At 34.4% G+C, this 27,745-nt stretch overlaps 1 protein-coding gene across 3 annotated transcripts in view; it reads left to right on the top strand.

The window, feature by feature from the left end:
• The window catches only part of cv-c (RhoGTPase activating protein), a 247,726-nt gene that overhangs the window by 166,940 nt on the left and 53,041 nt on the right, over positions 1 to 27,745 (top strand). For all 3 annotated transcript variants that reach the window (XM_018458604.1, XM_018458605.1, XM_018458603.1), the window contains exon 9: positions 22,953 to 23,024. In XM_018458604.1, coding sequence (XP_018314106.1) covers positions 22,953 to 23,024 — 72 coding nt within the window. The remainder of the gene's footprint in view (positions 1 to 22,952; positions 23,025 to 27,745) is intronic.

Here is a 27,745-nt window from a genome sequence, read left to right as displayed (position 1 = left end):
TGTGTGTGTGTGTGTGTGTGTGTGTGTGTGTGTGTGTGTGTGTGTGTGTGTGTGTGTGTGTGTGTGTGAAACATTTTTACGAAAATTTCCGACTAAGCCGCTTTTATTTTCCAGCATTTGCGTTGTCGAGTTATGCTGAGCCCCGGTTCTATGCGCGGATACTTCCGCCGCTGTACAATCGAGAGATCTCGCACCGATTGCTGGCGCATTACGGTCAACCACCAATCGCCCGCGCGCAAGAGCTTTTCTTCTTTTCGCATATTGCGTTTTCCCACGAGCGTTCTCGACTCATGGAATCATTATGCATAATCCAGAGGGCCGCACCTTTCATGCAATGGTGCAATCCTCGTTAAAAAGCGTGCGCCGCCTTCTTGATGCCTTTGCAATGTGCGCTCGCGGGAGAGAGCACAGATTTTCCGACTTGCGAGTTTCGGTTTGAAGAAAGCCGCACGAGAAAATATCACATCATTTGCCCGTATATATATTTGTAAGATATAATTTCAATTTTGCGTATTCTGTTTTTAATTATTAATTATTGAATTAAAATGCCTCGTAGAGACATGTTATTAATATTTTATTGACGTCTTGTTGACATGTTTATGATAATGAGTTTTATTTAAATGATTTTTAATTAGAATTTATGATAGAAATTCGACGCATAATTAAATATTTTATGATCATGTCACGTACGCTCTAGAAATTTTATACGCAATATTATTCGCCTTCATAACTCAACTAACGTGTCCATTCTTTTTTTTGTACAGGTCCGTATTCTCGAGAATATATTTTATACATACACGTGACACATTTGCAGTTTGGACGCAAGTGTACGCGCAAATTACTATTTTTCATATCTGAATTATTATGTTTTATTTTATTACCTAGGTAGCAAGACATCGTCTATTTGACGTAATTAATTGGTCATTCTTAACGAATCTGACGTTCTATCATCGTAAAACTGACGTGAATTTATCACAACCACATAACATCATATTAACCAACGTCGAAAATACGTCATTATTTTCGTATTATTAACGGTATAAATGAATGATTCATTAATTGATCACTAACAACGTTACCAATACGTTGTGATTAGTCATTTATCTGACATCAATAAGTATGACATAAATACATCATAAATAAATGACGTCATTAATTGATAAAAAAGAGAGATAACGTCATTATTACATCTTAAATAGATCATCTTAAATAGATGACGTCAATAATTCAAAATGATTAACTATCGACGTCAAAATGACTACAGTTTGCTACCTGGGTACAATGTAGTTTAAAAATTTATTATCCAGTCACTCTTAACGTTTATTACAATTCATTTTCAATTCTATGTGAAATAAAAATTATTTTCGTAAATATATCTATTATTTTATTCCGTCCGATTAATTATGACCGTTTGATATATCTTTAACACATACCACTGTTTAATAACTTGTTTACCAAATATAAAATATTGAGTATGGGCGTATAAGTGCAACAGAGTATGTCACACAAGCGAAGAAAGTTGGTACGAAAGAGTTGATCGTCGACGTTAATTAGTGCGTCGCGATAACCGTTTGTTGCGTCGTGTGCGGGCGGCCAACACGGTGCATTTCCGTGTGCATTTGCGGCGGATTTTGTTGCGCTTTCCGTTGTAATAAAACAACGTGCGAGTCGCTCGTTCGCTTATACTCACGACGAACACGATAGGGAAACCTCGTCCGGACGACAAAGCGTGCGGTGACGCGTAACGCGGCTGCAATCGTGTGCAACCATGAATGCAACCGCGTCAATGTACGTGTCACGATCGAGTCGCGATCGAAAGGCAGGCTTAACGACTGCTGGTGTCTCTATACGTTAAAAGGGGCGTGATATCGTAACGAAGATACGTCGCGTTTGCTAAGTGAGACGTGAGAAGTAGAGTAACTATTGTTATGCATGGACACGTGAAGTATTCCTTACGATTTAAATTTTAAACTGCGTAAAAATTTCCAAGAAATAGCCTTGGATCTTTGAAGAACAAAATCTTCTTGTTTCTTATGCAATCTCGTACCTGATCCTTCATTCAACTTTCAAATAAATTTTAATTAAGATTTTTTATAGTTAGATCGTGAGAGAAAAGTATTTGATATTTGTGATATATAAGATAATTATGATAGACCTCCATTTTTCTAGTTATTACTAATTCAATAAGTTGTAAAGTTCAAGAATACACAGAAAAAAAAAAGATATAATTCACATAACTAAAAATATTTAGTTGTGAGCAATATATAGAAACATCATCCTAGTCATCTTTATGTGATAGGAATGTGTATGGTTGATATGATTTATTTACTTTAATGTGTCAACTATATCAATGTAGTTAGGCGCGATCTGGTTGATAACCAAAACTTGATTGGAGGATCTACTATGGATAAGTTATATATCCGTATAGTTGCGTCAATCGTGACATAAAGCATGATGTAATAAGAATTATTAATTAAATTATTAATAAGAATTAATTTCTTGTTACATCATGCTATAAATTAAGTTATAATTTCAAAAAACAAAAGAGACTCACCACGCTTACAATTAAAAATATGTATATGTGAAATACCGTCGCGTCATTGCTACAACATATCCTAACCTAACCATTGTATTATGGTTCAAGCAACCACATAAATAGTTGCTCCATATTTTACTATTTAATCTGGTTGGCATCATCAGATTTTTGTGTAAATCAACCATACTGTTTTTTCCATGTATGAATTTGTTATTTATTACTGTTATAATGCTAATAATAATTATTATATTTATAGTTCTATATACAAAAAAAAATATAATTGTCCTGGAAAACAACTACAAAATTATAATCATTTTATTATAATTATTTTACCATGCAATTATATACACGCAAATATCAAACACTTTTCTTTTAGTGTATGTTACAATTTAGATAAATAATTTAAGTATTCTTATATAGTTAGTTATTGCTCAAATGGAATAATGGACAGATAAAACTGTTTGTTGCGCATGAAATTTGAGAAGATTTTAATCGTATTTTCATCCGATTCAATAGAGATCGATTAATTCGTAGTACGCTTACGGTATTCTCGTATTATAATGCTTGTATGGTGCTTGGGTAGATACATGAAACATTATGTAATTAAACCGTATATAACTGTATAACGTTCATTAAATATACAAAGTTAGTAGTTGCGTGAAATTAATCAATTCCCGGCAGCAGCATTGCGGTAAATCTGCATCGCAGATTAAGATTCAATTAATTTCCGACGTGCTCTTATTTATGCTCATTAATTTGTCTCGTGTATGCACCTTGCAAAGGTTGCTGACACGTAGTAATCGAATAAGGAACTCGCTCGACAACCATTAAACATTATCTCAGCATCGATCGCAGATACTTGAAAATCAAGAGCTGCAATCAAGTTGAAACATTTTTTTAATCAACATGGCTATTAAAATGTACCTCAATAATATAAATACTTAGGAAGAATGTCCAACATTATTCTACAACTCATATAACGAGGAACCTATGACCTGCTCAGTATTTATCTTTCTACTTTCAAAACATTCATCGATTTGCTTGTTCTTGCTTCAAGTTCTAGCATGCAAACATTGGTACGTAATTTCAACTAGAATACGTGCCTTTGTTTTATCAATGACCCGTTGGGGTTTAATGGTTAAATCGCAGAATATAAGTTTCCGAGTTCTAGCACAACTTCATCTCGGAGAGAAAATCTATAAAAAAAACCTCTGAGAATTTCCTGAGAGAACAAGACCAGCATTGTTGGCTGGCGCGAAGTGGGCCGCGTCGTATCGCTTTCCTCTAGAAATTCGTAGGTGGTGAATGACGCGCCCGCGCCAGCCGACATCAATTTTTAACGATGCCCCGGACGATCGTGAATATCGCCAGAGTATCAATTTTCACGTGGGCATTAATTCTGATACGCAAATCTCTCGCGAGATCGCCCTCCCTCTCCATTCGTACGCGAGCAGCTGCGCGACTTTCTCGTGGTTGCGATCGTGTCTGCGATCCCGCGACTCTCGGCGCCGTTCAGTCTGCGCGATCCGGGAAAGGCGATGGATCGATTTCTTTCTGTTTGTGAGATGAATTGAAGCAAGGACATCACAGATTTTTCACAATTTTATGATCTTACAATAACGTCGTATTGTTTGATATTTATTTAGTTTTTTGGCAAATTTTTAGTCACTTAATTCAAAACTCTTAAAATCTAAGTATAAATTCAAATTTCGATGATAAATTTTGATGAAAACAGAAAGAAATCTTTACAGTTATCTAATAATCAAGTAGCATAACATTTTTTTCCGGAATCAACCTAACGCAATTAACGTAATTATACCGAGATTCTTAAAAAGATTTGTTTTGAACAGACTATAAGAAACTAATTTTTCTTCTTAAACCAATTAAAAATATTAAATTAAATAAATTAAATTATTAAATTCAACCATAATTAATTTTTTCAATATGTGCAAAAATATTATATTTTTAATAATTTTTTTGTAATTTTTTCTACATTTCCGCTAAAATGCGAATTTTTTATTCGAGTTAGATTTTAATTTAACACATTGAAAATTAGATTCAACAAGTTCGTACTGATTTCAACGCTCGTGTGAAGTTAAGCAACGTATGACGAAATTCTCTCTGCGAAAAATTAGAGAGGAAGAATAATGTGTCGGTCGAGGAACCCAGCGATTTCCGCCTCGTAGATCGTCCGTGCACAACGCGTGGGTGTTTGTCGCGAGATGTCGCGATTATAAGCAGCTGCCGAAGCTTTCTCCATTGTCCTGAATAATTATTCGTGGTGACGCTTGCCGGTCGCGTACGCTCTGATGGAGAGTTCATCGTGCGATCTTACTTGACGACACGTTAGCAAATTTGCGTTCTAAGAACGATCTTTTACGAGATGACTTTTTAATATTAACAATTCTTCCTTTAATTTTAAAATACAAAATCGTTAATCATATTCTTAATATCGTTATTCATATTTTTGATATAAATAATTTAATACTATTAAAAATAGAAATGTAAGAATATACATATAAGTATATATTGTACATATACATATATACACATATACACAAAATATAAGGAATATTTATTGCGACAGTAAAGATGTTGTAGCGCTCGAAATTTGAGGCAAAGTTTTATTTATTTCGTTATATTTTTTACGTACATATAATGTGCATTACAAACGTTAGAAATGATTAATTGTAACTTGATGCAAAAAGATAAAAAGTATCATTACTATTATGTTTATTATACTTTTTATTAAACCATTGTTTATTATACTTTTTGATACGTTATTGAATTTTATCGTCTGGTAATATTGTATCACTATTCTCATTTTTCCGTTTCTATATCTGTAATAATGTTGCATATTTCTTATCTGGGAACATTTTATATTTTTCCTGTTTATTAAAAATCTCGCGATGATATTTATGTTATTTTATATTTCTGGTTTGCAACTCGTCTTTTCACATCGATAAACCTCATGATTGAATGTAAACAACTTCCTGATTCATCGTTCATCCACGTAACGGAATCCAGGAAGTGCATTCAGCGAGGAATGCAGAAAGAGGAGATTTGCGTGCTCCAGTTCCAGAGTTCCAGAACGGCCGTTCTGGCGGAAGTGCAAGACGTAAGAGCTTCGCAAGACTCGACACCGAGGCGCGCGACGAGCTTTGAATCGTAACTAACGATTCTGGGAATTACTTTCTCGGCGACGGTTATGTACCAGCGTGAGAGATTTAGACTGTAAAATCCGACGAGCGTTTCCGGGCTGTTCATCGGTCATTATCGGATGCACGCCAATTTAGTGGATTCTTTCCGCGATCACTTAATTCGCAACCGTTATTATAACGGCGTTCACCGGTTCCACCCACCGTCACAAGGTATATAGACGAATCCATCGATCTTGATAATTATATTAAATCACTCAGTTGTTCGTTAACGGCGGAAATCTGCGCGCAAATTTACCGAGAACAAGTTTTGTAAATTATAATGGGAGATAATCAATTTTAATTCAAAATAAGCTATGAAGCCGCAATTTAAATTTAGCAACAGTAATATTAGCCATCATTAATTAACATTATATTGATCAACATTGAATATTAACTGTTTATTGTTAATGTTTATCTTAATATTAATAATTTTTTATTACTATTTAATATATTGAATATCAGACAAAGTAAATTATATTCAATTATATTACACAAATAGGATGTTTACTTCTCTTCGAGTAAAGATTAAACATTAAGATAAAAGTTAGTCGTGTTTTCCTCGATATTTTATGAATTCTGTTGAGGTCGGGACATTGTTTTTTATTCATAAATTCGTGATGTAACTGGCTGGACCACCCCCGAAGATCTTTTGGAGCCGCGCGAGTGGATTATCCTGGAGTCGAGTCACGAAAGCCGTGTAGGTCTGCGATATACGCGGTGAAGATAAAGGGTGGGAACGCTTGGACGATAGAAGGAAGGAAGAAAGAAGGTACGAAAGGTCCCGTGCGCCACGAATTTCTTTGGGCGACCAGCCCAAAACGACCGGGACACCAGCGAGGAAGGGTGATGGCACGTGAACGTGTATACGTGGCAGCCATTCTTCGTTATTATGTTTCTCTTCCCACGGTATTCATAAAAGCAAGTAGACGCTGGTATACACGTTGAACGTACACGCACGTGAACTTCATGTACACACGCGCCTCGTCTGTGAAATAACATACTTCTTGTAACTGAAGACAGTTGATAGCACGCATCAAACTTTAACAGGATAACGGAGATTTAAAATATTTACAAAGGTTTTTCATTTTTGTACAATTGAATATGTAAGTATATAAAATTCATACCAAAATATTGAAGCACTAAGATTCAATTCATATCGTGTACACTTTCATTATTTAGTTGTGTATTCATATATATCACGGTCTTATGAAACTTCATTTTTATTTTTAATTTTACAATGTAAAAAAACACATACTGTACGTAAGTAATAATTATTCATTTCAAGTAATTCAAAAGTTTATATATCCGCAAATCTGTTATAAGTTCATCACAAGCATTAAATTTATTCGAAATATATTTTGAATCCTAATAAGTTTAATACTTCAATCAACATTATTAAATCAAAACGAATTCGATTTGCTTATTATATAAAGTCGCTGCTTCAATCAATATAATATTCTTCAAAAAAAAATAAATGCGTTTTAAATGCCTACATAATAATGAATTTTTCTAAAATTTGTAATAAGTATATTTTAATACTATTATCAAGAAAAAATATTCTTTGTTAAAAATAATCTTTATTTAAAATTAAGAAAATAAATTGCGTAATTGCTTTTCTTAGCAATAGAATAATATTTTTTTGTATGTGCCGAGAAGTAATTTCTTTTTAACGGTAAAATATTCTGAAGAATTTACGCGCATATATTATAATATAATTTATTGTAATATAATAAGAAATATATTTATGATAATAATATAATAATTATTCAAGTTTAATAAATTATTATGTACTTCATATATACAACATGCAAAGAATTAATAATTACGAACCATGTGTACAACACTGCGACTAATCGTCCAATCATCGACAAAGTCTGGAACAATTCTCACACTCGATGCTCCTCACGTTAACTTTTTCGCGCTGACATTCAATAACCGTGGATAAACGTATATTGTCGGATGCGCCCGCTGAGTTTCCCTGTATCATTATCTCGCAACATCGTTCCGGAGAAACTCCATCATTCGAGGATTACTCGCGTTATCGGCCGGCAGGACAGTTCTAAGTGTCTCCCTCTCTCTATCTCTCTTTCTCTTTCAACTTGCAAAAAAAGAACCACGTTACTTGTATATATAATGCATAATACAATCCAGCGAAGGAAAATTACAGCTCGGCCCTCGGTTCGGAGAGTTTCGGTTGTTACCGTCGCGATAATAATTAGGCCTTCGCGAATACGCGGCAAAAGTATTATTATGGGCGTAAAGACGGTGATTATGCGCGAGTTCGCGTAAGCTAATTATTATTGTTGCGCGAACCAATTTCACAAACAATTTAACCCCATGCCACGCGGGGCGACACAATTTCCGAGAGAAATTTTTAACCTTTTACTGCGAGAACCAGTTTTAAAAAAGACTCGGAAGTTTCTTCGAAAGTAATTTCTTGTTTCAATTGCGCGCGTTAATCCTAAAGAGTATCATATCTACTTTCGCGTCAAATATCAATAGATTTCTATTATAGTTGTTGTGGTCTTTATACATTATATTATATTTATTATACAATTTTTATACATTTTCAAATCGATGAATACTCTATACGAAAAGGATAGTTTTGTTAAATTATTTAAAAATTTAGGTACATATAAATTTGAAAATAATTTTATATTGGAATATCAAAATAAAAGATACTCAAACTTATTGTTAGAAGAAAGTAAAACTTTTTTGCTCATCATGCTTGAGATTTCTATGCACTAAGAAAAATTTCTGGTTGAAAATGAACGCACCAGATAATTCATAACATCATATTTAACAGAATTCTGGTTATATCTGACTAGAATTATAATAGATTCAATCAGAAAAACTGACTTGTCTATTTTTAATCAAAATTTCAATAATGCAGTTAAGCTCTTTTCAGTGCGTGATTATTTTGATAGTCCAACAGAATTATTTTCAGATTTGTATCCAGCTAAATTTTTAAATAATTTAGCAAGAACATTTTTCCCATGGCTTCGAGATAAATGGATAACATAGACGAAACTTTGATGCAGCCGTGATGCGATTTTAAGTCCTGCTAAAAGATCGATTTTGAATTTGGAATCGGTAAAAAAAATATCGTTTTCTTCCATCCATACGGCGAAAGTTGAAATATTATTACGAACGGCCGTAAATCACTGTAGTCTCGAGAACTTAACCGGAGGTAAGATACGAAGTCTATCCGACAAGGGGGTAATTTCAGCAAAGCGTTAACGCGTTAACACTGGATTTACGAGCTTTTATCTGCGAATTTCCATAATCCAATCTTGAATACCGGAATCTATCAAGTGACCCGAGAGAGGCCACGCTCCGTTCTTTCTTTTTCGCTCTAAAGCCGGTAAGAGGAATTTTGTCCAGCTGTAGCATATTCGCTGAGACTTTCTCCCGGCAGCCGGTCTTTCTGACCGGTCGCCGTGCATAGTGCAAACGCTTCTCGATGATCGATTAAGTTTGACGCGAGTTCGGCAACCGAGAACGATTTCACGCTCCCTTGCCTTGCGGCCGAGTAACAGAGTCGCCCGGTCGCCGCGTATCGCACCTGAAGATCGGCGAGAAATTAATCATTGTCAGCGGGAAAACGCGACGTCGCCGTCGCGTTGGGCCGCGATCGACGACGATCGACAAATTCGCAACGATACGATTTGCCGGAAGTGCAATATGCGCTGTCTGCATAGAAGGATTTACAACACCGCGATTTGTATATCTCAACTCACCTTCTCCTCTCCCCCATCATACCGCCGCTCTCGAAAGAGATTAAATAATTAGAGAGAAATTAAATTACGCAATAGAATTTTTACTCACTTTTTTCCATCATTTCTTTATTCTTAAAACCGAGTGGATAATTCACGCGATACGATCGTTTAAAAAATAGGATTTATGATTTTTCATCGCTTTAGCTTTTTTTTTATTAGAAATATAATGAAGGGAGATTATAGGAACAAGCCCATCCAGTTTTTACAAAATTTTTATACATAGTTTACAAGCCTAAACAATTCAGACACAAAATAAGTGAATAATAATAGTATACTATATAACAAATTGAATACTTTACTTAATTTGTTACATACTATTATTATTCACTTATTTTGTGTCTGAATTGTTTAGGCTTCTATTAAAGTATACTTTAATAGAAACTAAACTAGGTATAAAAATCTTGTAAAGACTGGATGGGCTTGTTAGTCTCCCTTCATTATATTTCTAACAAAAAAACCTAAAGCAGTGAAAAATCCTACTTTTTAAGTAGTATAAGAAGAATCGAATAAATGGCCGCTCGATCGCTTTAGGTCACCGCCGATACTTCACTTCGACGTAAATACATCTCTGCGCGCCTGTCATTTGCGATTTACACCGATTTATATCGCGGTACCGATGTGCTATTCTCTCTCTCGTGTCAAGAGGCGCCGCGATAATCGTGACACGTTTGAGACTCGACAGCGAAAAAGAGGTCCGCCAGCGACAAGCACCGTTAGCCTCTAATTATCGGTCTGGCTTCTCGTAAATCAACTGTGCTCTCTTACATGGGCGCGCGCGCGACATGCTCGTGCAGCCCATTTTTTTCGCACCGGTTACGCGCGTGAGTCATTAGCGCCTCATCGACAATCGATTTGTACGTAATAAAGTGTGATGAAAAATGTCGACGACGTGTTTTCCCATCGATAAAACGAACAAATTTTAGGAATTGCGGATTTTTTTATCAATTCGATCTTTCGAATCAAAATTAGGAATAGAGGATTTTTCGCAATCTTTGATTTATCTATCACTGATATTGTTTAGAGTTTAAATTATCGAATGTCACAGTTAATTAAATACTAAATCTTAATTTCATGAGCGTTTTTTTATTTGCCGGCACTTTTAATGCCAAAGGTTATTAATCTTGTCATACATCTTGAGGTTTGTCTCACAACGTGTCCCACTAAACGGAAGGGTAATAAACCTGAGACGCGCCGTACTATCAGATAAGAATGATATAAACGACAGGAAACCTCTACTAGAATTTACCTAGTCATAATTAAACGATACAGGTTTGTAATTTCCAGCGAAAGGTGCAAGATAGGTACAATTTACAGACTGCGTTCCAGAACGTGAAATTCAAGTCGCATGAGCAGGCTTCCAACGTGTTGAATAATATTCACGTAATATTTCACAGCAAGATTGATAAAAATTATTCGCGATCTTTGAACATCGAGTCACCCGCATTTGTCAAGCTTAAGATCACCGCGGCGATGTCTCGATCGTAAGATCAGCCGCTGCTCGAATGTCGTAGTGGAGAAAAGAGTACGACCGCGCTGGATCCTAAAAACCGATTTAATTAGTTGCAATAAAAGCCGTGTTAATGCAAATCCACAGCGACTATATATCGGAAATAATACAGTTCATTAGCAAACCCGGATCCGGCGTGTATCGCACAGCAGCCGAGTTGCGTGTACGCATATTCAAATGAGATATATGCGTGTAGCTAGGAACGAGACCGCACTGCTCCGCGTTAAATTAACGGTGCGCTTTTGATTCGAATAAATCGGACGTTGAGTACTATCGTATTTCGGGTCGCCTCACAGTAGTATCAAGTACATAATATATGTAGAAATGTGTAGGTATCCCATAAAATAGATTTCTTTCCGATAAAAAAATGCCGATAACGATGACTTTTGTGTTTTGCACTTTGAATGACTTTACGTGATAAATTTTAAAGACGAATATAGATGGTAAAACTATTTATCTTTCTATTTAAAATATGGATTTTATTTTTATTTTTAGAATTTTTTAATTCGAACTTTTGTATACCTAAAATAGAACATTTACAAATCTCTTAACCTTAAAGTGAGTAGCTGGGGTAGCCACAGCACCTCAAATTCTTTTTTAATCTTGTTTTGGAAAAGGAGAGTGCCCAGATACATAGAAGTTTTATACATTCATTATATTTACATTCCTAATTTTCATAAGGATATAACTAACAAATTACTAGTAAAAAATGTAACTTTAAAATTAAAATTTTTTAAGTATTATGAGCACCCTACCTATCAACTTGCGTATTTTTAAACTGCCTATCTACTTAAAAATTAAACATGATACCTTTTAAAAAGTAATTGAAAAAAACTCATGTTCTATTCATTAGTCATTTCTAAATACTAAGTATCGCTAAATTATACGGAATTAAATATATTTTATCGGCAGGCAATTAGGAATGGTCTCGTATTTTACTATCTTTAATTGAACGCCCCCGTTTTACTGGACGACAAAAAACACACGATATGATACACTGGAATAATAAATCGTGGCCTTCTGCCGATCCGAGGACAAGTCGAGTATCTCGTTGGCCGGTAATTAAGAATCGTTCGATACTGTGACGTTTTACTTGTTGCGCCAGAGTTATTTATCTTCTACTTCCCGCGGAAATTCTACTGTACGCTTCTATCGCGAACTCAGCTAACAAGCCGCTGATACTGTAAATTTTTTTGCTGGACTTTTAAGCGGATATACTTATGAAAAACGAGACGTTGTGGTTCGAATTCATTAGCACCTATAATATTTTATCGTTTAATCTCATTGGAATTCATTATTTTTAATTAATATTCCAATATCGATCAAATATAACTATTACGTATGATCAAGGTAATTTTAAATAAATGTGATTAACTGTATTAAAATCTCAACTTTAACATCCTTTTATCTCTAGCTTTATTACTTTCTGAGTGTAAAACTCAATTTTAATTTTTTTCTCATAAACATGTGAAATATTATTTTATACAAGCGTAATCATAGAAATTGCTGCAAATCAGAAACACTATAAAGAAGTGAAAGACGACCTAACTGATATTAAGTTGTTCTTTCAAAGAGCTCCTCAATTACTCTCGTCTCGTAAAAGACGAGTTGTTTCAGAACTGAGGATGACAGTAATTTATTACCATTCTTCCATCAATCTTTTTTCAGTCACCAAGAGAAGCGAAATCATACCGGTTTTAAATTTATCGCGTGAATTAACTAATGAATATGACCATATTGTGGCAACAACCTCACGTTGTTCTCGTTCTAGCGTGTTATATGCTGACGTTGTAAGCTCGCCATAAAGCTTTCGCCCCGAGATCGTTAAAGCAACGAGCTCGTCTACGACGGGCAATAACATTTAAAGTGTCAAAGTTCAACAGCTACCATGTAAAAAGATGCAGTATGTAACGTTCTTCGCGCTCTATAAATTTTCTCAGATCATTCGCATTCATGATCCCTATAAAAGAATGCGTAACATTCAAGCAAAGCCTTTCGAATTCCTGGCATTTATACGTAAATCTCTTTCGCTTGAAACAATATTTTATGAATTCGTACATTCTAAATCAGAAAAAATATGAACAATTGTGATCGCGAGATGATAAGTATTAATAACAATTCGTTGCATGTATAATTAAAAATTTGTATGTTTAAATTCTTTATTCTGCATATTACAAAAAGAAGAAGATATTGATATTAGAAGAGAAAGAATTTGATGATCATAAATATCTTTTAAATATTTTTAAAAATAATAAAGTTCAAGGTAAAAAGATGCAGAAATTAGTTGTGAGGTTTTAATCACATTTGTCAATACATGTTTTAATTATATTTATTGATGTATCATACTTATACAGTTTTGTGACGTTATAAAAAAAAGTACGTAAATAAATACATTTTTTGTATTATATAATACAAAGAATGATACGAGCATATATTGTTAGGTGTGGTAGCTTGGCAAATAATTTGTTGACAAGGACGGTCCTTTGACCGAATTGATCGACCGAGTTCCGGAAAATGCGCGCGGCGATAACGAATCGGCGATAACAAGCGCATGACAGATCGCCGGTGTAAGTACACCTCGCACGGATATCTCGTTAAAACGAAATAATCTTGGCAGGCACGCTCACCACCTACGGGTTTGTTCTCTACCGGTTTAGGTTGAGGTAGGTCGTCCCGTGTCCCGAGCTATTACCAGTTAATGACTGCCGCTACGTTCTCTGTCCCTCTCGATTCCCTTCCCTTCGTTCGCTCCATCTTCGCGTGATCACGCCTTCTCTCTTCGGATATTCCGATCCCTCCGTGCAGATGCAGACACGCGCGTGACAGTTAATCCGACTGCAGCGATGGTCACGCAAAGGACCGCAGTAGAAACTTTATCGGGAGATCTTATAAGCAATCTCGGTGATTCCGGAATGGAACGATTTGCAGCTTTGATGTTTAGATTTACAGTCCTTCAATTTCTAACATCGTGTCTAGTCGAAATGTTTTCGTACAAGAAATATTATTTTGACTGATATAGAGTCAAATGCAAATAGATACATGAAAAAAATATTTGTGAAAAATGGTGTATTAATTATGCTCAATTTAATTGAAAATAATCTTGTTAATTTAATAATGATATCAGTGAAATGATATTTTAATAAAATAAGAACACACATAACATATTTATTATATATGATGTATTTATTTTATTGAATTGACAGAATTGTTTTGAATTATGTAAACTTATATTTTAATACATTATTGTGTTTTTTATCATATACATTTGATCTGTATAATGATTAAAAATTCGTTGCATTGATAGAAAAATGATATAACTCAAAATTATCAACTTTTTAGTGAAGTATTTTTTAAATTGTTTCTAAATTGGAGCAACATTTTATTTAGAATATCCATAACTTTACTTTCTTTCCATGTTACATTTTCAATTATGATATATTCTTTAAAATGTCATGAATTTTCAAAATTTGAGCATTGCAACCTTAGTGTAGGATTGTGTGAATTTTGTCTATTATCAGAGTTGTAACACTGTTTCATATAATGTAAACAAATGTGTCGCTTTCCACAATATATTAGTCTTCAAAGTCGATTTCCTTTCATTATCTCCAAAATGCTAATTTTTTATTTGTATATCTTTCTATCAACGTGGTAATATAAAATAATTAGCATTTATTGATTGCAGTAATCCTTATGGCTCACAAGTTATAATAAGCAACACAATGAGGATATCTTAGGCAATTTTTCAACCAGAGGGAAACCTTTAAAGATCCTCATTCAGATATTCTCCCCTATTCTTGAATTTTAATTGTCGGAAATGTGAAACTTTCAAGCGCTTTTCAGGAAGAAATAAAAAGAAGTAGAGAGGTAACTCGAGTTCTCGCCCTCTGAATTTCATGTCAGACAAGGCATAAAAAGGAAAATAAAAATAAAGGGTAAAGGATCAAGGAAAATTGTATAGCACAACAATGGTGCTCAAATTGTTTGCACGCATACGGCGTTTCCACGCATTAATTCGTCTCTCCTCGCGAGAAACGTAAATCATCACCTACCACTCCCACGTGCTCCGATAATGGATTTCGTCGCCTGCGAGAACGCATCGTTCTTGCAAATGATATGGTTCGTACACGATAGTTAGCGGCCGGGGTTGTGAGCCGGTCTTTAAGAACTTACAGATGAGGCCGAAGGTATGAAACCATGTAAGAGATGTAATGATTGTGTCTCCATTTGTTGTTAATGAAGAAAACCGCGGAAAAGTGGAGAGTAACCGCTGCAATTAACGAAGAAGCGTCATGGAAACGCGATCGCGCAGATCAAATATTATCTTGTGCAAAAGAAAGTTTCTTTTTTTGTACGGAAGATATTCGCAAGGGTCAGATTTTCGCAGAAGTCATCCATTTTATTTTATTTTTGTCGTTATTTTTTCCGATGGAAGATCCGTGAACGTCGTAGGACAAAGGCGTGGCTCGCGCGCTTTTTTCTTTTTTTTCTACCTTCGCCTCCCATCGCTTATCTGTGTAGATTTATATCTTTGTGGCCAAACGAAATACCGAAGTTCGCCGGTGTTTGACCGCGAGACACGCTGGTTCAGGCACACTCTGGCAGTTGCTCTCGAAATGTGACGGTGAGCTTCGGATGGGTCAACGGGGTACATTGCACGTGTCAGTGAAAAAAATATTAAAGTATCAGAGTGCGAGTTTTGAGATACGAGTTTCAGAAACATCGCGACTAGCTGTGTGAAAGTAATTATTGAAAAGCGTAATAAAGAAAAGCTAGGATGAACATAACGTTCGTATTAATAAATAATAACGATAGTAATTGTTATATTTGATAATTAATAAATATGATTATTACATAATATAATATTACATTCTAATTATTATTTTATTATTTCAGCGAGAAGTAAAGATAATAATCTCTTAACGTTTCGCATAATGAACCATAACTTTTCCTATAATTACTACTCTCCGAATGACGGAGCATTGCTTGATGATTATCGAGCCATGTTCGTCTTCTTAGAAAGAGTCCTAGCGCGCTTTGCAAATCATGGAGGAGGATCCTATGCAAAACGGCTAACCGGTTCCCAAATCGACGCGGGGAAGAATCCGGGGCCCTCCTCGCCGACCCTTCTCTCGACTCTGTCAATGTGACAACGCGCTGTGCCATCGCAGCATGCGGCGTCGCGTTTTACACCCCGCTGATCCGCATTTGTTGAACCACGACGCACTTCGGACGACATCTTTACCGCTTCTTTAACGCAAAAAAGAATTCGCTTCGTGTCAGTACGACACATGTTACGAGTTATGTAATGCATAACATGCACGATAACGTGGTAAAGAGAAAGGGAGAAAATGAGAACGAAAGAAAGAGAGAGGAAAAGAGATAAAAATCAGCCTTTTTTATATTAATGTGTAATATAATAAATGTGTAAAATAAATTCGAATCCACTTGTTGTGTTCGTAAAACAAAATTGCTGAGATAATTTATGAAGTAATCGAACAAAACTTTAATTGAGTTATAATTACATTATTTTTATTTTTATAAACATATATTTATTTTTAGCTACGTAACTTGAAGTTGAGAATTTTGATAAATGAATACACGGAAAGAATGATTTTGCTGAAATATCTAAAAATTTAATTAAATGCAGATCTGAAAATAATTTTGTTGGAAACCATTAAAATAATTATGTAGAAAACAAACGTGATAAAGAATGCTGCAAAAAGTTTTGACATTTTAACAACTGCAGGTTGAGTATTTTACTTCATTTTCTTTCTGTATTTATTTATCAACTTCAAATTACGTAAAAATAAAGATATATTTATAAAAATAAAAATGCTGTAATTTATAACTTTTTTCCATAAGTTATCTCAATAATTTTGTTTCAGAAACACAGCAAGTAGACTCGAATTTATTTTTATCCATTATATGCACTGCACATTAATATTTATAAAAAAAGGCCGATTTATACTTAAAAATATTAATAAGATTCATAATTATTTTGATATTTCAACAGAACTATTTTCAGATCTATATCTAAATTTTTAGATACTTCCAAAAGTTCTTTTGTATATCATAAGTTTTTATGTCTACCTCTTCAAGATGCCGAGCATTCCCACAGTATTTTCATAGGAATTAACACGTTTCTGACTAGACGGCTGAGCGTATGTAAAATGTTCAATTGCCTTTATGATCGCTAACTCGCGCAGTACTCATTAGACAAATGTTTATGCAATGGAAGGTCAGTAAACGGGGCACAACGTTGCCGTATATCACTGAACAAAGGTTGAGTTGTCGAGTAACGGGGACGAATTGCAAGAGATCTTTCAGCAGCCAGCACAGACGAATTATTACATAATATAGGAGTGGTACCAGCTATGTAGAAAATTATTAAAATATGCGGTTAATATTATCATAATTTCAGTGAGTACGAAGGGAAATAGGAAATATTGTGACTCGTACGATGTATAATTAAGGAATAGCTATGGCGAGCAACAAGTACTCTTGCGTTATCCTTTCCTCTCTATGAATAACGTATATTGAAGTTGAATAAAAGCATTCCTTCAACAAGAAAGTTTAACATAAAGTAATAATAAGCACCGTGCGCGAGTGATATAGTACCTTAAAACATTAATAAACGTAAAATAATTACAGGGGAAGTTAAGTTTCTACTTGCGGTAAATATGCATTATGAGTATACTATTTTATTTATTTCATTACTGTAGTTATAATATTATTACATTGTGTTCTAATACGATGTTCTAATACGGAAATGAAATTCTCTGTTCCGATTACACACGTAACTTTTCCTCTTAAACTTTGACGCGCGGTGATCATTACACTGCGTGATTCATACGTGTTTTCGACGCTTGCATAACATTAAAGATAAACCTTGCTCGAAGCATAGTTTCCACAATACGCATGACTCTTGTCCGTACGTTTGTATACGCCCACCAGATAGAAATTATCTTTGGCGCCAGTCCGCCGTTAGATGTGCAATATATGAAAACAATAACATATCCGCTGGACCATGACCCACTCCAATGCAATGTCACGATTTATCGCATTCGATTGACGATGGATATACGACGATGTTGCTTGTACAATCAATAAACTCTCTTAAGAGATTTCGATTTGTCATAATAAACCGTTTAAATAGAAATACGTCCTGAAGAATGCACGTGGGATATATAATGGATCTTACAACCTACGCTATCTGCCGCAAAAAGTGTAATTCAGTTCAAAGAAGCAATTATTTGTTTTTGAAGATTACTTATTGATTAAACAGATCGAATCTCCGAACAGACGGAAATTATGAATTTTTTCTCGTTTATTGTATCTCGCTTTCATAAAAGAATAATATCGTATAGGTTATAGGTATTTATACGCTACTCTACTAAAACCTTTCGTATTCTCTTATCTCGCAATGTTGTACGTTTTTAACATTGATTACAGTAGTCTGTGAATTTACACTTTAAGATGATTACTTGAACAAACATAATCGGTTCCCGTAGTTTTATAGGTGCTGAATGTTGTTTACCAAATTGCTCCATCACACTATAATATTGAGAAAAATGACGTCAAAGAGATAAAAACGATGATTTTAAGGATTTTTTTTCGGTAATACCGACAGCAAATTTTTTTCTAAATTTCGTTAATACTACGCGAAAGTATCAACTTGTAGCTTTAAAATTGATTTTGTTTTGTGTTTCAGTGTGATTTTTAATTTTCGAGTTATAACAATTGGAATATTGCTGATTTCTGTTTAACAGATAGAAATGCTTTAAAAAGAGGTAAAATTGTTAAAAACAATTTTTTATCGCTGACTAATGTTAGTCACAGATAAACCAGAGGATAGAAGTTGTATTTCTGCTCCATTTAACTCAGTTTCCTCTCTCGCAATGGAGAAAAGAATTTGTCACTGTTGTACTAGAAGGTCTTAGGTCGTAATTATTGCAGGACAACACGCGGGAATATTTTCCTCAAGAAATTTTTACAGACGAAAACATTATTAACTCCATGCTTACGTGAAAACCATAATGGTTGGGCGAGAAAAAAATGCATTACGGATGCATACACTTAACCCGGATCCACGAACAATCGTGCATTTCGGATTGTGGGACACGGACGCGGTTTCGCTAAAATGCCCTGTCCTTCAACTTCGATCTTTGCATAAAGCTTTTGCACTTTTTTTACACTCCCGAGTCCACTTCAGGCTTTTTCTAATGCTCGACCCGCTTTGATACTGACGTCAAACGTAGTGCATAAATTTCGTTTGAAGTCTTATCGTGGGTGCCATTGCATTCGAGTGGACTAATAATAACCTAATTTGGAATTCAGTCAATATTAATATTTGATTTAAATGTATAAATATTTTAGCGTTCGGAAATTCAAATATATTTCAATATTAAAGCGTCTAAAAATATTGTGATAAAGCATGATGATCATAGTATAAGCGTTTACATTCTACATTACAAACAATTACATTCTACTATTTTTTATTTTATTTTTTTTCTCTTCTATGTAGATTTTCTAAATTTAATGTTAGTAAACAATATTTTTATTTCCTCTATGTATTTGTGAGACTCTTATTTACTATGTATTGAAGCAAAATTGATGCCAGGCTTGAATTTTGGATATTCCATGACGTGCAGCGTGGAATACCTACGTGAGACAAAGTTGCATCCGGAGATAAAAGTGATATCGGACTGAGAAGGATTAAATTTAATTGAAAGCTGGCATTTCATATTTCGCGTTTTCAATCCGTTCAGTGAGCGCGCAAACTGGATCGAACGGCACGATCGGGAGTTTCAAAGTCGGTATTGTCGACATTTTGAAATCGGATGGTAGCATCCTGACACGTGCACGTCCCGCATTAATCAACGATGCGTGTAGATACTCTTAATCCGAAAAAATGGGCCCCGCATGCGGTAACGAAACCACAGCTATCGAACAAACCGCGATCTAAACCATTTAATTAATGCTCATTCCGTGGGGATCAAAGAGAACCCACACTCACGGAACGAGGGAATTACTGATTACCACAAGATTAACCAAGTCTAAACTCGTTTTTATACTTGAATTATAGGTCTCTGTAGTAGCGTTTCTATATCCATGCCTTTGGGATATTTTTCATCTTCTCTTCATAAAGAAGCACCGCCAATTCGAACCAATCATTTCTAGTGGAATTCTGTAAATATATGGAGAAAATCGAGATATGAATAATATAATACATAAATAAATATTTACTTCATATTTCCCTTCTCTGTTTTGTACATTAAATCGAATGAATAATGATACTCATTTGATTCAATATATAAAATAGAGGAGAGAAATATGAGAAGTAAATATTTAATCCTCCAGCTGTTTGTAAATCTGTAACATAGTTACTGACGCTGAGTTTGTAAAATTTATTTAATTTATTAAAAAAACTGATTAAAAAATACTAATTTCAAGGAACCAAAATGACATAATTTATATTAAAAAAAAATAAATATTAAATGATGTTATAAATAATCCAAACAATATTCCAACAGAACAATCTAAATTTATAAATATAATAAAGAAATTTGAATTTGACAAAGAGATTTATAATAAAATGGGTTCATATATAAACTCATCAGCTCCAGAAAGTTAAAATACTCCATATAACTAATTGTAAGCTTCATACCTTCGCGCTTTTTATCCTTGCGGCGATAATAATTTTCAATGTAAAACTTTCTTTACTCATCCCGTTTATATTCGCGAGACCGTGCGACAGAAATTTCCTACGGAATAATACGACTTTGCTGTTAGGTCGCTGCTTTCAACTTCCAGTTATATTCTATACAAAAGAGGCAACAATGTGAGATAAAAGCATTCCGTATTTCTCTCCATCAACAGAGTATCTTTTAACTCCGATTGTTACTGTTGCGTGGTCAACCAACTTCTATATTGAACTCGACTTACATTTGGAAGCTCCCTAATTAACCTATTAATTGGTTCGCTATGGTAAACCACAGCATGCGTTGAACTTGTTGAAACCGATATAACTTTAATGAGTTCATATTTCGATAATATGGAGATGCGGAAGTGAACCGGATGTGATTGTTCGTGGTAATGAAATATGAAAATTGTCACTAGAGAAATTCTATCGTGTCTCTTTTTAACTCGAGAAATTTTATTGATATTATACCAGTAAGTGTGCAGTAAAAAGTGAACATCGAGATACTATTACAGTTTTCTGAAACCCGACTCTGTCAATTTTTGTAAACGCGAAGTACTAATGCACATATCCTTCCTCATTCTTGTGGACGACGTCGATTCTGCACATTATTATTCCCGTTCAACGTGTGCGCGGAAGGGAAATTTTTAACGTTTATACAGATACTTTATCTCATTATAATTCGCCCACGCGTCCACAGAGCGACTGCGTTAGTTGCTGTAACGATCTTTGCGGCAGTGAAGGCGAACTTCTCTTCCTCATCCGCTTCCTCATCGTCTTGTTCTCCGTGTTCGCTCCTCTCTGACGAATTTTTATTCGCTCTTTGGATTACATTTCTATTATATTTCTTGTTTATTATTTTTTTCCTATATGAGTATCGCGCTTATTCTAACACCCACTTGTTCTCGTCACGATTGCTCTTTTAACGCATTGAAATATGTATCCTGTAAAGGATAACGAACATCTTTTATTTTTAATAAATATTTACTTCTTCCTCTTATCAATAATTTAAATCTAACATAAGATAGATGTAGTTGAATGAATTTCTCAATTGATAGAATTAACGTTATTATATGTTCGAGAAACACGATAGAAAGAAACAGAAATATTCTAAGCATCCTTTTCATGCGACTTGAGATCTGAACGCAATTGGTGGGTACTTAGGAGCGAGACGGTTCATTTGCATGTCTATAAAGTGGCATACGTGAATACGTACATGAATACATACATGAACGCATGGCTACTTACGTAAATTCGTGTCATCGACCTCGCGTGACTTCCCGTAACTTAGTTTTATCTTTTTTCCTCCATTGAATCTGCATCACAATGATGTCGTCGCGTTGAATTTTATTACGAAATACACTCATGAAATAAATGATTATATAATTAAAATTTCAAGTTTATTATCTTTGGTAAATGTCTAATTAGTCAAGCACAAAATATCTAAAAACTTTGCTTGCTTAAATATTTGAACTGTCAATGTTCAAACTGAACAAAGTTATAATTTTTTTTTTTAATATGTTTAAGATATATATATATGTTTAATATTATAATATATAAGTATGTATTGTATATTTACGTATAATTTATGAAAAACATAAATGAAACTATGCCAAAACATGCATATTGAATATATGAAATATGATATAATGGTCTTACACTAATAATTTTAGTCTTGCACTCATAGATTAATTGATGAGCTAAACGATTCAACTGCTGGCGTATCACGGATGAAATACTCCAGCTTGCAGGAGGAAAATAAAGACATTGGCCGCTCATTCGCGAAGGCTACCCGCTGCTAAGAAAATCGATAAATCCGCCGCGGCGATATCGATACTGATGGCTATCCATGTTTTATCGCCCTGCGGATACGCGATCGTCCGGATCTCGATTATGAATTTCCGTCGTCTTAATCTCAGCGGGGGTGACAGACTTTCCAAGATATCTTTAGTCGTTTCAGTAATTTTTCCGCGAACAACTTCGCATATTTCCCGCACGTCTTTTCTCTTATTAATCAATTTAGTGAATATTAATTTGAATAAATATTTTGATTTTATATAATTATTATATATATATTATGTATACATACTTTAATTATATATTTTTATTTCTATACACAAATATCATTTTAACCTTAGCTAAATTACATTAATTTGTGATATTGTGAATTTATACAATATTGAATAATTTTTCGAATTAATATTAATTAATCATTCTTCTAATCTTTCAGAAATCGAGGCGCAAGAAGCTTGCAAATGGTTGAGAGCTGCCGGATTTCCACAGTACGCTCAAATGTACGAAGGTAAGTGCCTTGATAAATGTCAGAAAGACAATACTTTGTAGCTTAAGGTCTATTGATTTAAATCAAAATCCTTTGAAATTGTTCTGAAATTAAATCAGTATATTAAATGGCTAACACAAACTGAAAGGGAGCAATTTCAGATGAAATCTAAATCACTTGGGGCATTCGAGGACTCAAATGTTCCTGGAAGTAGATAATGGGAATTTAAGTGGGAGTGAAGGAGGATAACCTTTTGTTATCCTCCTAGTCTCTACTTCCTTGAGAGAGATAAACTACCTAAACCTTCGACAAATTCTAACTCATTCTAAACTACGACGTAACTACAACGATGTTGTCGCACATAAATCCTAGCAAACGTTATCTTAATTGCGTAAGATTATCATCGACATCATTTTCACGATGTTTTTTTAAGTACTATCTGAGCCATTTGTTTAATCTCACATAGGCTCTTCGCTTTAAAGCAATTGAAATGCATGTAGCTCTGCTTGTTCTCAAAAAAGAATAGAATCGAAAAAAGAGTGGCATCATTTTTCAGAACTCTCTTCGAGGAGAAACATTTGGAACAGGAGAATTAGAAAATCATACACCAAGATTGATAGACAGTGGTGCTCATGAATCTTGTAATTTTTAAAGAAATAATAAAATATATTAAATGTAACAGCAATAAGCAATTCTGAAAACCATTCTGAAAACCATTGAATAAACTTCAATAGAAATTAATTCCTTATGGACCAGCGACTCCATTTGAGGTCATCCCTTTTCATTTTGTAAATTATTTTCTCGATTTTTAACTCAGCCTGTGTGTGAGGTAATTCAATAATATTTTATTCGAATCTGTCGTTAAAATTGAAAAATTAAAAATAATGGATTCCATATGGCGCGGACAAAATTTAAAAAAATCTGATTATTATAAAACTTGGTTTTAGAGAATTTTAATTGCAAACTACCATCAAGTTTTCAATTTTACTTTATTTGAAGTTCATCAGTGCTACGCAAACAGTTAATAGGTATATCTGATTTCCAAACTAATTTCAAACACTGATGAGTCTTGTAATACTAAATCTTCTTTTACTGAAAGTTATACCTTTTTGAAATTCGATCTTTTTGGATTACATTCAAATTCAGCATATCAAAAACAACCCTTAGAAAGCAAAGTTTTCTTTAAGTTTCTTTGATAGAAAGCTGATGGTCCGCAAAAGATTGAGTCTTACCATAGACAGAGTTGATGGTAGCTATTTTGCAACTGGTCCAACTAAGATATTGCAAAGCAGTTATTCATACAGTAACAGCAATATGATATGCAAGTTCTTCAGCGCATCGGTGGTCACGTAGCGCCAAGACACGGCAGAAGGAGGAGCAGTAACGAGCGACACGTGGGCAGACGCGGTGGATCAGGTCGTCGCGCGCGAGAGCCGAGAAAGTAAATTATTAAGGGGGCAGAGCTTGATGCCGTATGTGCGCCCGGACATGTTAATACGTCTCATAATGCGGGCCCTTTGTCGCGGCGCCTACCAACAATACGTTCGTTATTGCAGTACCGATGCATTGTTGCCGCCGCATTTGCGCCGCCGATGCCTTCTTCTTGTTATTAGCGAGGTATTATTTTACGTTTGTAATCAAGGGGATCTCACGGAAGAGTTTAATGCCCGACAGTCAGGCTCGATTTTTAACCATTCTTCGGATCAATTTTCTGACCTTCTTCTCAGTTTGACAGACTCGAGTAATATTTTCTTAGATAAAACGGGACATATACTGTTGTATACACATATACATCCTGTTTCGCTCCTGGGAACCCATAGACCACCCAGTCATCTTGACATTAGAAGCCTTAAAGAATTTTCGAAAGTTTGAAACACAACACCCTTTGTATTTTTATGTTTTCTAAAGAAGATCCACTTTCACTCGCTGTGATTAATTATGTCGCGAGAACTTCGTAAAAATGTGTGACGATCAACAAAAAGAAGATGAAAAAATTTCATCCATCATGATTTACAACGTGTTCTATGTTGCGTTGAATAAAATATTTCAGGGATTTAATGATTTCATTCCATTGGTGATATCCTGGTGACATAAATCTCGTCTTACATTGTGACGCTTAGCCAGGAGGTAAGATCCGCGTAGATGTAAATCAGTGCGGCTAAGCGAAGTGAAAAATTACGCAGGCCATTAATCACTCGTCCGACGGCGTCCGGGTGAATATTATTCCCGCATTAGCTCTTGAAATTGAAGAAAGACCTGGAATTACTCGCCGTGCCAAGGACGTTAATGACTGTTGAACACGAGGCATTAGTCCTTTCCCTATGTACACGTAGCTTAATACCTCCGCGCGCGCGATACGCTCTCCTGGTAGATTTGACGGACTCCGTTTGCGTCTCGTAAGCGTCGCATTATGAAGAAATACGTGCCAACGAAGTACGCATCTACGAGATTTTACATCAACTATTCTCGTAATCAAGACAATTTTATTTCTGTAATAACTTATTCTGTAAAAAATTATAAAGAGAATAATAGAAAATTTTATCATATCAAACTGCTCTTCACCCTGATGAAGTGAACTGTAATATTCACAAAACACGTTGGCATTCTAATAATGAAGGAAATAATCCGCGAAACGCGGGGAAAATAGCTTCTGTGTGTACCAGGAAATTTTATTTCAGAACTTATTCCTATAGCACATTTTATTGAGAGATATCGATAATTAAATTGAATAGAAATATTCGGTGAATTGGGAAAATAAAATATTTGAAATTTTATTTTATTCAATTTTTATATTTTTGTTGTACTTAAACCTGTAAATAAAAATTAAGTGACGTGATCCAACGGAAGACGAGATTTAACATAATCATGATCTATTATTTAAATGCAATTGATTGGAATTTTTCAATTCGTTTATAATAACTCGGTGTCACATATAACTGTAATTTGCAAGTTTAATAAGTTAGCTCCATTATAACTGTAAATTTATGTGCCTCCGGTCACGCCATCGGTACGCAGGCGAGCGAGATGCACGTCTGTTTTCTCGCTGCAACGAGGAATCGGAGTAGCAACGCGCCTTGCACGCGCAAGAAGTGGAAAATAAAATTTCCCGTTGAATGTCGGCGGATCGCGGAGTCCACCTTGCAAGTCGCGTTGCATCCAAATGACAGGTTTGATGGATACCTTTCGTGTTCTTGAAATAGTTGAAGTAAACATGACGCGATCACACAAAGCGTAAGAAATTCTCATTTTCCGTGTTAATCATCTCCAGAGAAATGTGTCATTGGTTCATCCCGTATTGTGATTCTTTTAGAAAATTAGAAATGTCATTGGATTTTTCTCTTCATCGCGGAACGGAGAGATAAAACAGAATTCTAATAAGTTAATTTGAAAAACTGAAATTTTGTATTTTTTCTCATAAGGCTGTATTATATAATTTTTTAGTAAAATGAAAAAATTACAGATTTTTCTACATTGTATTTGGAAGTAATACAAAAGTTTGGCGGCGATTTAGAACCTGAATCAAAAATTACTTTGATACAAAGTAGCATTTAAAAAAAATAATTGAAATAAAATGAGAATTGTTATTTTAACTTTAAAGTTGTATTGTTAAATATTTTATTATATATATTATTAAATATTAATCTTATTAAACTGTTTCATATGCATGTAACATTCCTTTTATACGTAAATTTTAAATTTCCTATTTCAGTCACTTTTTGCAGAGATATCTTCTTAATCCTGTAGTTGTTTACAATATTACAGAATACATTTTATATTACCGTGAAAAATTGTGTAAATAATCCTAAAGATATATTGCGTAACGAAATGTGCGGTATTATTAATCGTGCACAAGCGGATTAACGTCGATCGCGTAAAGAGTGTCGAACAACGGCACTCCCATTTCTCTATTGTACGAATCGCAGGGAGAGATAGGGACCATTCTGTTTCACGACGGTCGTGATTAAACAGATTTACCAGACATACTGTGTGCAGTCACTGCATAAGCCACCGTTATAAGCCATTTCAACCGGCGTGTCCAACGTCACGTAAAATCTGGACGAAAAATTTTATGCCGGATTACGTCGCGTTAATGCTTCAGCTTTTTGTCACAGTTCAATTGGCGATATCCATGTATTCTGACAGGCCTAGTTTGTAACCAGAAATTAATCGCACGAAACATACGGTTTATTTGCGTACAAAAATTTTTGTATAAATTTTCTCTGGCAACTTGTATTATAATAGAAATTTTAATACTTCCGATTATTCCTTTAGAGATGATTGATTCACAGTATTTGAACTTAGAAAATCTATGGATTCGAATTCAATATACTAAGGGGATATTGATATATTTACACATTACAAACGCATTTGTAAATAATAATGCATTTAAAGAAAAACGGAAATAAGAGACAGTATAATTTCAGAATAATAAAAAAGAGAAATATAAATAATAATAGGAACAAAACCATACATGCATATAAATAAAATATATAATATAAATAAAATATAAAAACGAAAGCTGGAACTCATTTTTATATATCTTTTAATAAGAAAAATGTTACGTTTATACATAAGTTTCGTCGCTTATACGTGTGTATTTTTATAATTAGCTCGATCAATGTTAATTTATTTTACATAGCAAGCATATATTAAAAATGCATAAAACAAATATAAGTAAAATGCTTATGAGCCTCTACGCCTGTTAGTGCGTAAATAATATTATAAAATATATTTATAAAATA

This window comes from Mycetomoellerius zeteki, unplaced genomic scaffold (genome assembly GCF_001594055.1).
Source record: "Mycetomoellerius zeteki isolate Tzet28-1 unplaced genomic scaffold, Tzet1.0 scaffold735, whole genome shotgun sequence".
Lineage (NCBI taxonomy): Eukaryota > Metazoa > Arthropoda > Insecta > Hymenoptera > Formicidae > Mycetomoellerius > Mycetomoellerius zeteki.
The sequence above is the reverse complement of the archived record's forward strand: the minus strand, read 5'-3'. Positions and strand labels throughout refer to the sequence as shown.